At 36.8% G+C, this 12524-nt stretch overlaps 1 protein-coding gene across 5 annotated transcripts in view; it reads left to right on the forward strand.

Moving 5' to 3' along the window:
- BMAL2 (basic helix-loop-helix ARNT like 2) overlaps positions 1-12524 on the forward strand; it is a 92952-nt gene that overhangs the window by 19577 nt on the left and 60851 nt on the right. For 3 of the 5 annotated variants that reach the window (XM_079139373.1, XM_079139377.1, XM_079139374.1), the window contains exons 2-3: positions 5296-5446; positions 7443-7544. In XM_079139373.1, the coding sequence (XP_078995499.1) occupies positions 5296-5446; positions 7443-7544 (253 nt within the window). The remainder of the gene's footprint in view (positions 1-5295; positions 5447-7442; positions 7545-12524) is intronic. The other 2 variants (XM_079139375.1, XM_079139376.1) reach the window with 1 other exon arrangement.

The following is a 12524-nucleotide window of genomic DNA, read 5'->3' on the forward strand; positions in this document are numbered from 1 at the left end:
AAAAAAAAAAAAAAAAGCCATGAGAGTACTCACCCATCACCAGATGCACGTAGAGTGGAGTGAGATTTAATGTTAATCTCATGTTAAAGTCACAAACTTCCTCTGTAAAAGACAGTCACAGTATCTCTATTCTACCTCAATTCTGGATTATTTTGTCAAGTGTTAAATAATGCATATTGCATTCATCACTGAGAAGTGACTCAAGTCAGCCAGGAAAAAACAATATCAAAATATTAAATCATACACCCCCAAAATGAGTTATATAAAAGCAGGGCTGAATTTCAAATCTGAACACATGGTATCATCTTTTTATAAAGGTATGTGGAGGCTGAAAGTCAAGTAAACTAGAAGGTTAAAAATGAAATCTTGGTGTTTCTTCCTGAAAAATCAGCTTCCACTCCATGAAATTGAATCACTTCCAAAAAACAGATCCTTTACTCCAGAACTAATTAGTGCCACTAGCCCAAGTTTCCCTCTTGTTTACAGAAACTCTCTGCTTTGAATACACTTCTGACAGCAGACCTGATCCAGTGACCAGTCGTGGGGCAATACCCCCTCCCCAGGAAGAAACATAGAAATAAAGACCTTCGGAGCTTCAGATTTGATTTTGTGAAACGATTATTCTTCTTGCCTGAAGATAAACCATTTCTTATTTTAAAGGTTAATGAGGAAGCAGGATAGAAATATGTGAAGATCACGCCTCCCAGAATGAGAGGGGGGGAAAAGGTTGAAATGAGAAAAATATCTTCATTTATTTCTGTCTCTGACCTTCTGTGAAGGAAAGAAATGTGCTTGCTGGCGTGTGTATTGGAGGCATGGAGCGGGCTGGTGGGGCGCCTGGGATTATATATAACAAGGCGTGATGTGCAAAGTTAGCATACTGTTCCTTTTGATTTTACTATTTGATGTAGCAAGTCTCCTGATTTTTCCATGGAGATAGATGGTGTGCTAATATTTGGACTTCATTAGAATGAAGTCTAGGAATTGACACCATAATTAATCTCCTGTGGTATGTGGTGGTCCTGAGTTGGCCCCATCTGGAGAGTGAAGGCCTAGAAAGTTGTGGATGTCATAGATTAGGAACAATTCCCAAGTAGTCAACATCACTGGTAAAACGATTCTCCCTAGATCTGCCATATTTACAGAGGATGGTAAAAACTTTATGTGTGGGTTCAAGAATAAAACAAAAAGTTACCTGTGAAAGGAGTAGAAGTGAGTTCCTTGAAGTCCAGCATGTGCCTTGCTGACAGTGTCCCCCTCTCCCAGTGAACTGCTGTTGTGACTCGTGTAAACTGTGCCCCTGCTTCTCAGTATAGGTGGCAATTTATGTATTGACTTGTTTTACTTGTTTTGCACTTTATGTAAAATTTTTAAAAAGCGCTATGTGTTTTGGGCTGTGACATTTTTACTCAGCATTGTTTTTTGCAGTTTAGTCTGGTTAATGAGTATGACTGTACTTCATTTTTACTGCTGTTAGCACTCCATTCAGTGAATAGACAATTTTTCCATTCTGCTGGTGGAAATTTAAATAGTTTCCAATTTTCTCAGGGTGTTTTTTTTTTTTTTTTGTTTTTTTTTTTTAATTACATTGTGGCTAACCGTTTGCTATTTATGAATGCTAGAAAACATTGGGAGTCCTACTGGGCGTGGTGGCACACACCTGTTAGAATCCCAGTGACTTGGGAGGCTGAGGATCAAAAGTTCAAGGCCAGCCTCAGCAATTTAGCAAGGCCCTAAGTAACTTAGCAAGACCCTGTCTCAAAAAAAAAAAAAAAAAAAAAAGTATTGGGATATGGCTTAGTGGTTAAGCACTCCTGCGTTCAATCCCCACGTACTCCCACCAAAAAAAAAAGCCAAAAACCAAAATAAAACATAAAGAAAAACATTCAGAATCTTACCACGTACCTGGGAATGGAACCCTCATATTTTATGCATGTGTTCAAATATATCAGTTAATGCAAAAAATGGTTTCCAAAGTGGTTATAACAGATTAGTGCCCACCAGCAGAGCAGAGTGCTCCTTTTCTCAGCATCCTCAGCAACTTTAATCATCAGATTTCTCCATTGTGGCCATCATGTGTTATTGTATTGGTGCCATTTACTTTGGATCTTCCTGATTACTAATGAGATTGAGTAGCTATTCATTAGTTTCCATAAGCCTAGAACATCTTTCCATTTATTTGGATTTTTTTTTTTTTTTTTTTTTTCTGTTTTTGTACTGGGGTTTGAATTTGGGCACTTTACCACTGAGTTTCATCCCCAGCCCTTTTTATTTTTTATTTTGAGATAGGGTCTTGCCTAGTTGCTGAGCTGACCTTGAACATGGATCCTTTTGCCTTATCTTCCAGAGTAGCTGGGATTATGGGCATGTGCCACCATGCCTGATTCATTTATTTGAATTTTTAAAAATTATTGTTTTGTATTTTTGTGGTGCTGGGGGTCGAACCCAGGGCCATTATGCATGCTAGGCAAGCAGCTCTACCACCGAGCTATATCCTTAGCCCCTTAAAAAATAAGTTTTAGATAAAATTTTTATTTCTACATAAAGATTGAGTATTTATTCTTTAGCTACTGTCTATTTTTTGAAGTTATTATAAATTGTATCTTTCAAATATAATTTTCTAACAGTTATTGTGGATAGAAAGGAAGTTAATTTTTATATATTAATTTTACAGTTAGCCAACTGGCTATATCTCCAGTTTTTATACGTTGATTATTTTTTAATTTTCTGTACAATCATTGTAATTTCCCAGGAATAGCAAAATTTTTTTGCTCACATTCCTGTTTTTATACCTCACTTCTTTTTCGTGCCTTACTCCACTGGCGGGTCTTCTAACATAGTGTTGCAAAAGGGTGTGCTTTTTTCTGATCTTTTTTTCCCTCAGTGCTGGGGACTGAACTCAGGTCTTAAGCAGTTGTTTCTCATCTTAAAACACTTTCAGTGTTTCTTCACTGTTATCTCTGTATCTATTGAGATGATTGAAATGTTCATCGATTTTTTTTTTCCTTAAGTTGGCTATTCTGATAAATTATTTTCATTAGTTTACTAATATTAAGTCACCCTTGCATTCCTGATAAAACTCTTAGTCATAATGGAATTTTTTGTTTTAATACATTTCTGAATTTGGTTTGCTGACATTTTGTTAAGATTCTTGTGTCTTTGCTCATGAATGGGATAATTTCCTCTGTTGTACTATCATTGTTAGGTTTTAATAACAAAATTATGTAAACCTTATTAAAAAAGGTGGAGAGCCAAGGTAATCCTTCTGTTTTTGTATATTGGAATAGTTTGTGTAAGAAAGAATATAGGAATATTTGGGGTTGTTTTTTGCTTCAATTTTGGTTAAGTTAGGAATTTTTCCTTTCCATCCAAATTTTCAACTATTTAGCAAATTGTTCATGAGATTATCTTTTAAATATAAAGAACATCTAAAGTTGTGGCTCTACCTTCCCTTCCTTCATTCCTATCTTTATTTGCTCTTTTTTATATTTCTTAAAAAATTTCCTGGACTGGGGATATAGCTCAGTTGGTAGAGTGCTTGCCTCGCAAGCATAAGGCCCTGGGTTCAAATCCCCAGCACCACAAAAAAAAAAATTCCTATAAGGTTATTAGAGTTTTTAATCTTTTGGAAAAACCTGTGTTTGCTTATTAAAACTTCATTCTTGTCTGCTTATTTTGTTTCATTATTCCTGGTCTTAATATTATGATTACCTTTCTTCTAATTCATGAATTTATTTTATAGATCTTTTTCTAATTTCTTAAAATAGTGGCTCATAAAATTTCAATCTTCTTTTTAAAACACTTAGGGTTAAAATTTTCCTCTAAGTAATACTTTTGCATTTCCACACAGTTCGATATATAATTATTTACATTTATTTAGTTCCAAATATTTTGTAACTTTAAAATTCTTCCTTGTCCTGTGAGTTGTTTGTAATATTTCTAATTTTCCAAAGATATAGGGATTTTCTGGTTATCTTTCCATTTCTGATTTCTAGTGTTATTACATGATAGTCAGAAAACATTTTATGTATGATAGCAATTTTTTGAGATTCTTGAGAATTGAGCATTTTGGTCCCATATATTGCCAGTTTTTACAAATGCCCTCTGGGTGTCCTGAAACAAGCAACACTAGATTTTGAAACTCTAAGGTTCTGTGTCTATGATATCATTCTTGTCCATCATGTAGATCACATCTTCTATATCTTTTTTTCTTAATACTTAGTTTATCAGCTGTTGTTAGAGATATGTTAAGAATCTCACCATATTTGGGCTGGGGAGATAGCTCAGTCGGTAGAGTGCTTGCCTTGCAAGCACAGGCCCTGGGTTTGATCCACAGTACTGCAAAAAAAAAAAAAAAGAATCTCACCATATTTGAGATTTACTGCATTTTTCTTATAAATGTTGTTTATATTTTCAGTCTATTTTGTTAGGTTACAAACTTGTAAAATCCATCTTAATATGAAAAATAGAGTCTTTAGGGAGGCCCATGTTTGGTCTACTAATCATTTCTGGTTCATTAATTCTGATTTTTACATTTTATAAAATATCGAATAGGGTACACTGGAAACAAAAATGATTTTACTGTCATATTTGGCAATTCAGTGTTAAAAAAATGCATCACTTGACTTTATTAACTCATTTCTGGTATAGTAGCCAAAAGAAATAACCAGAAGTAGGTAAAAGGCTTTATGTACCAAACTATATATTATCTGTGGCAAAATAAGTAAATGAAAGCAAACAGATTCTAACAATAGGAGAGTGGTTAAGTAACTATGAGCTGGCACATGGTGATATCTGTAGAGATTAAAATAATTTATGATTTGTAATAACTCTGGAAAGTTATGTCACAATAATATGTAAATTCCAAGACTGCACTTTGATTTCAGTTACTTTAATGACAACTATAGAAAAAGTTCTAAAAGGAAATATCTCAAACAAGCATTGGCCCATTAATATGTACATTTTTGTTTGTTTGTTTTTATGTAGCAGTTAAAAATAAAAATAGTAACATGGATTGGTAAAATTTGGTTTTCCTCTTCTACTTTTTTTGTATTTTCCATATTTTCTACAATATTCAAATTTCCTGTACAATTATATAGGGAAAAGTAAACTTGAAAACATGGATGAATAAGTATGTTCTAACTAATGTTTGAATGTACTTAATTAAGTCTTTCATTGTTATGTTGTTCTGATATTTTTAGAACATCAAGACAGAAAAGTTCTTTAAATTGTGAGATACAGTGATGTATAAATCAGTGTTTAAAATAACGTGTCTTACTGTTCTTTGTGTTGTAGGTAAAGTGTTGCTGGAGGAGAACCAGGGCCTTGCTCCTGTGGTTTCCAGTCACATGAGCCCAGGGGTAAAGCCAGCAGTGGTTGGGTCCTTCAGCTCACACATGATGGAGTTTCCAAGAAAACGCAAAGGAAGTGATTCAGACCCATCCCAGTAAGTGGATTGTTGTTCTAATCCCATGGAATCTTTGACTATAGGAAAAAGAGAATAAGATTGCTATTTAAGTTACTATTTCTAAATACTGTATTTCATTGCATAATCATCACCACTGCATTACTATATAGTCACAAGTATTTGTGCATCCTAATCTTGCAGTAAGGACAGTTTAGTAATAAATAAATATTTTTTGTGTGGTGATAAATAATTTTAAAATAATACTGGCACTGTTTTTTTTAAACTTCACATAATGGTTGCACCCTACTTTTTTGCAAAAAAAGTTGGCATAAAAACTGTGAAGATTATGCCAAGAAATAAAGTACATAGTAAAATGATTTTCTGCCCAACTGCTACATTGAGTGGCATGGAACTTCTCTATCCAACTCTGATGATTATTAGATATCTAGGAGGGTCAACTGAGCCTGAAAGAGCTGTAGGTGCATGAGGTTAATTTGCTTAATGTTTATGGTCGCAGCTAGATACTTGTCTTCTTTATTGAAATACTAACCATAAGAACATCTTCTTGTTTATTTGGCTTAAAATAATAAATACCACTTATCACTTTACTCATCATTTATATAATAACCAATCAAACCTTGGTTATCTGTGGTCAGTTTAATCAGATAAACCTCATTTCCATATTTGTTAAGCCATGTGGATAGGAAGGTCAATGAGAATCCTTACTATGTCCTTATTTATTTTTGTCATCTACTGCAGCTTGTAGCCTGAAATATTCTTTAGTGACTTCCCTAAAGCTACAGCTTATATGGTGAAAACATTAGGACAAAATAGAGGTAACAGCTCATTTATGATTAAAGCAAAATAAATTTAGCAACTCTTAGACTGGCACTTCCATAGGTGTGAAAGTTGATGGTGGTTCCCCACCTTAAGTGAAGGGGACAGTTCTGAGTTGGGACAAGACGAGGAATAATGCAGCATCCCAGCTCTTTTTGACTTCGTTCTTCCCGGTTTGCTTCATAATTTAGCTACAGTTCTCAAGACAGAAAGAGTATGATTCAAATGTAAGGACCAAAGCACTTCGCAAGTGCTTTGGAAGATTTTCTGCTGATTTTGGTTGTCTGTTCTCTTGGGCTCTTCCATTAAGGTGATGCTCAGGAAAGCTGCAGTGACGCAGTGACAGTCTGTCTAGAGCTGCCGGCTGTTTTTAATCCTAAATTATCAATCCATAGTCCCCACTCATCCCGAGCTGAAAGTGACTTAGTCCTTTTTATTTCTTCCTTTCATCTTCAGAATTATAAACACTCCTGTTCATTCTTATCACCTCAGTTGAAGTGGGAACCCTGAGTAGCAGAGGTACCAGTGTTTCTCGCCACCTATGGGGCATGGTAGAGGTCTTAAGTGATTTTGGGGGAATAGGAAAATAGTTGTTTCCAGGGGAAAAATCAGAAAAAATCAGAAAAGTACTGCCAGATTGATATTTGTTTTTTTGTTTTTTTTTTTCTGTCAGCAGGCAGCACTAAAGATTATTTGCTTAACTATGTTGTAGAAAATGAAGAACCTAAGACTCAGAAATGTTAGCATGAGGTGAATTTGCTTCATGTTTATGATCACAGTGAGATACCTGCCTGGTTTTTTTGGTGCCAAGGATTGAACTCAGGGGTGCTTTAACCACTGAGCCACATGCCCAGACCTCTTTATTTTTTATTTTGAGATAGTGAGGCTGTAAGTAACCTAATGAGACCATAAGTTTCTGGTTTTGAACCTGCGATTCCCCCTGCCTCAGCCTCCCAAGCCACTGGGATCACAATCATGTGCCTCTGTGTCCAGTGATATTTGCCTTCTTTATCAAAATACCTAAACATGAGGAGAACATTACACATGGATTAGGAAGTCTGATTCTGAGTGGGGCATTTCTTTACCATGCCTGGCCTCCCATCTGTCTGCTCCTGGATGGGGTCGGGTGACCTGTAACTATCATGCTGTTTCCCAGCATGTCTGGGTAGGGGGTGACCCAAGGCCTCCTTCCTTCCAGGTCAGAAATCATGACAGAAAAAATGATGGAAAAGCTTTCTCAGAATCCCTTTACCTATCTTCTTTCAACAAAGATAGAAATATCAGCACCCAGTGGCAGCAGGTAAGTTCTGGACTATGGTTTGACATATTCCCTCCCCTACTGAGAGGCTGTATGGTGGCATTGGAAGTGTTCATGCCCCTGATTTGCTCTCTGTCCCACAACTTCTCCGTTCTGCTTCAGTCCTTTTATCCCACCATTTTCTGTGCCCTATAATGAAGTGAGGGATGTCAAAGTACTTTATGGATTTCGTGAAGTATCTTTTCCAGAGATTTGGGGAAGCCAGTCAGTAGACATGAGCCTGATTTCATTAAGGTAGCCTCAGAGTGTTTAATTTTTTCATTTATTTTATTTTAATTTTTAGTGGTACTGAAATTTAAATCCAGGGCCTTATGTATGCTAGACAAGTGCTCTAAAACTGAGTAATACCCCCAGGCAAAGGGTGTTTACTTTCTTTTTTAGAAAAGAAGAATGTATGAGAACGATCAGCCTTTCTGTGGCACTGTTGGTTTTGAACAGAGAGCTGAGTCTTTAAAAGGATCTTTAATGAAGATTCTGTGGAATGTAGTCATTAAGTGTTTATTGAGAAACTACCATGACATCCAGGAGAGAGAGTAGAAAAATGAGTAAGACACAAGGAACTTATATAAACTGGAAAGATATTAATCATGTTATTCTTCATAACTGTTGTAATAGTGACCTGGGATATGTGACAACAGAGAAAGCTGGGCATTTAAGGAAGATTGGGATCAGGATTGAGGACAGCCTCCTGGAGAAGTTGACAAGCTGTTTCAAGTAGAGTAGAAATGAGCCTACAGAGCAGGAATGGAGAAGGCATTTTAGGTAGAAGACGGGCATGAGGTACAGGGCTTGAAATAGTGTCCCGATGAGCAGGAAAGAGGGGTTTCCAGAGTAGAGGGTGCACACAGGTGGGTGAGCAATGAGATTTGAGGGATGAACAGGGATGAGGTCAGGAAGTTCTGCTGAACTTGAGAACCTAAAAATCACCTTGAATGCGAAAGGAAACTGAAAAATTTTAAGCATGAGACAAACTTGATCAGATTTACATTTTTTTAAAAGAAGTTGCTTGCCTCTGCCCTTCCCACCCCACCCTACTCTTGTGGGTACATACACACACACACACACACACACACGTACACACACACACCATGAAATTTGCCCTTTGAACCACTTTAAGCGTAAAGTTCATTGGCATCGGTTACATTCACAGTGTTGTGAACCATCAACCACTGGTTAGTCCCCAAGCTTTTTCATCACCTCAAACAGAAACTGAACCAACTCAACAGTAAGTTCCCATCCATCCCTTCCTCCCAGGCCCAGCTTTCTGGCTCTATCAATTGGCCTAGTTTTACATATTTCACACACATGAAATCAAGTGATGTTTGTCTTGGGTGTCTGGCTTCTTTCACTTAGTGTAATGTCTTCAGGGTTTGCCATGTCGCAGTATGTATCAGAATTTAATTTTCCTGAAGAGCTGGATCATAATCCATTGTATGTGTGTGCTACCACATTTTATTTATCCAGTTATCTGTTAATGGACTCGGGATATTTCCACTTTGGGGCTCTTGTGAATAGTGCTGCTATGGACAGAAGTACCAATGTGAGTCCCTACTTTTAGTTCTTTTGGGTATTTACCTGGGACTGAGGTGTTGGGTCATATGGTAGTTACAATTAGTTTGTATAATTGTTTCATTTTTAAGGAACTGCTAAACTGTTTTCCACAGTGGCTATATAATTTTGCATCCCCACCGGCAGTGTACAAGTATTCCAGTATCTTCACATCCTCACTGATAGAAGTATTTTAATTTTTTTTTTTTTTATTACAACCATCCTAATAGGTGTGAAGTATGCAGGCTAACATTCTCAAAGAATCACTCAGGAATAGCGTGGAGGTTAGGTGGGAGGAGAAAAACCAGCAGGCAGAGAGAACAGCCCGAGAAGAAGCTTTTGCTGTGCATTAGGTTTTCTGAGGATTAGTCTAAGAGAGTGGCCCTGGACAGGAAGGGTATTGAAGGAAAGGACTGTGGCACATTTGCACAACTGAATTTCTGAGGCCTCTTGACTATTGGTTGGGAGGGAGGGACTATAAAAAGTGTCCACAGTTTCTGACTTGAGCTCCTTGATGGAAGGTGGGTTTTTCATTCACCAGGACTGAAGGAAAAGGAGTTCAGTTTTGTATACACTAAGAATGGGATGTTTGTGGCACTTTCAGGTAGGCAGTTAGACATGTAGGTCTGGAACTCAGGGTTGAGGCTGGACCTGGAGATAAGATTCAGATGTCATTATTGTATAAGAAATAATGAAGTGACAGGCATGGGTGACACCACTGGGAGAAGGGTGTGGAGTGGAAGAGCAGGGAGCTGACGATGTATCCTAAAGACAGTGAAAGGGGGAGAGCATACCCCAAACACGAGAAGGCATGGTTCTGAGTGGGGACGCAGTCGCAGGAGCCATAGAAGCACGTTTCAAGAAGAGGAACCCATGAAAAGTGACAAATTTGGAGAATGTTTTGAGATTACATCTGACTTCATTTGTTTGGTAGAATGCCTTCATTTTATTCAGAATGTAGCATAAATTGTTTTCAAGGAGACCTTGCAACTGTGTTTTAAAATAATTGTGTTATTGTTGTGTAAGATGCCACACTAAGAAAATGCATCCAAGTAATGAGAACATTATTAATATCAGAAAGATTATTAAAATACATTTGTGTGAAAAATCACGACTATAGATCCAATGCCAGCATGAAAAAATACACAAATAGCAAGTTTGCTAATTATCTAGGTTGATGCTACACACAAATGGCTTGTTCAAGATCTTGCCTTTGGGGTTGGGGACATAGCTCAGTTGGTAGAGTGCTTGCCTTGCAAGCACAAGGCCCTGGGTTCAATCCCCAGCACCGCAAAAAAAAAAAAAAAAGATCTTGCCTTTGTCCTATTCCACCAGAGACCAATAGATAAAAGTGTATTTGGATTTCATGACTAGAGTGTATTTGAATTATGCTAAGGAGATGAGTTTGCTCAGTGGGTTCATTTACTAAAACCCCAAAAATCAAAGTGAAACATGATTTTAAAAAGCTGATGTTTACCTTTTGAAATTGAAGTTATGGATGTGTATATTAATTCCAGGCCATTAGGGAGAAAATCATTCGCCTGTATAATTAACTTTCTGTTCTATTCATTTAATATAAATGAAGTTAGGCTTTAAAGAGAAGCAGGGAAAGAAGCTGACAATCTGACCCTCTCAGATTGCTGTTTGATTTTATTTGGAGCTACCACACTGTAGAGTGACAGTGATGAGAGAAACAGTAAGTATCATGGCAGGGACCTGTGCCAGTGCAGAGTGAGCTTCACTTGGCTGCTTGTAGTTACAGGACCTTGAGCAGCAACTATAGCCTCAGTCTTGATTCCTTTATCTGTAAAATGGGGACAGTAATAACTGCACTGTGTTGTGAGAATCAAGTAACATGTGAAAATATGTTTGAAAAAAGTTATTTTAAAATGAGAAGGAGAAGTACCATGTGATTAAGCTTCTCAGTGGTCTCTTTCTTTCTTTCTTTCTTTTTTTTTTTTTTTGCAATACTGGGGGTTGGGTATCAAACCCTGAGCCTCAAACATGCTAGGCAAGTCTCCCTCTGAGCCACAGCCCCAGTCCTTTAGTGATACTTTTTATTTTAAGCATCTCTTCTTAAATGTGATTAAATTTTCTAGAGAGGGTATTATCTTAAAAATAAAAACATTAAAAATTCAAATGAAAGAGTTCAAGTAAATAAAATAGTTCAAAGATAGCTCAAACGTTTTTTAAAGCCTGGAAAATGATCAGTGTTATATCTTTCAAGAGGGAGATTCTCCAACGTAAATCAGAAACCTTAAAACAGCTCTCTATAAATGGTACTTCTAAGAATTTATCTTAGGAGAATAATCAAAGATGTACTCACCACAATATTATTAGCCATATCATTTACAGTGTTAAAAATATTAGAATACTGACATATCCAACAATAGCAAATGATTAAGTATGGTATAGCTAATCAGTGGGTCACTATTTATTTCAAATCATGTTCCTTAAGCATATTTGAAACTCTAGGAAAATATTCATTTTATAGTGTTAAGTGAAAAAAGATAAGACCCAAAAAGTTATACACTGTGATCTAAATTCTACTTATTATTTGTAGATTATCCAGAAATATCTACACAAGTCCATCACACACACACACACACACACACACACACACACACACACACACAATGGCTAAGCTAAATAATCAGAGCTGGGTTTTTTTTTGGGGGGGGGGGGTGGTACTAGGGAATGAACTCAGGGGCACTTAGCCACTGAGCCACATCCTCAGCCCTATTTTGTATTTTATTTAGAGACAGGGTCTCACTGAGTTGCTCAGCACCTTGCTTTTGCTGAGGCTGGTTTTGAACTCTCGGTCATCCTGCCTCAGCCTCCAGCTGCTGGCATTATAGGCGTGCCACCACGTCCAGCTCAGAGCTGGTTTTATATGCGTGTTTCCATGTTTAGGAAAGAGATTGGAAGGAGACTCATAAAGCAAGATGATAGATTTGGAAGTGCGTGCATGCATGTGTGTGTGTGTGTGTGTGTGTGTTTATTTATATATATATATATATATATATATATATATATATTTCTTTATTTTTGTTTTTTAAAATTATTTATTTTTTAACCAGGGATTGAACTCTGGGATGCTTAACCACTGTGCAACAACCCTAGCTTTTTTTTTTTTTTTTAATTAATTAATTTTTTTTTTTTTTTTTTTTGGAGAGAGGGCCTTGCTGAGTTGCTAAGGCTGGCTTTGAACTTGTGATCCTCCTGCCTCAGCTTCCCAATCAAGCTGCTAGGAATGTAGGAGTGCACCACTACTCCTGGCTTGGAAATGTATTTTTTAATACATATTTTTAAAAACTGCTTAACTTGCATAATTTTTTAATGTTGAGTGAAATCAATGTATTTCACTTAGTGATGAACTGGTGATGCCAGGGATTGTGCTAATGTGAAAATTAA

Source organism: Sciurus vulgaris (assembly GCF_902686455.1).
Source record: "Sciurus vulgaris genome assembly, chromosome: 5".
NCBI lineage: Eukaryota > Metazoa > Chordata > Mammalia > Rodentia > Sciuridae > Sciurus > Sciurus vulgaris.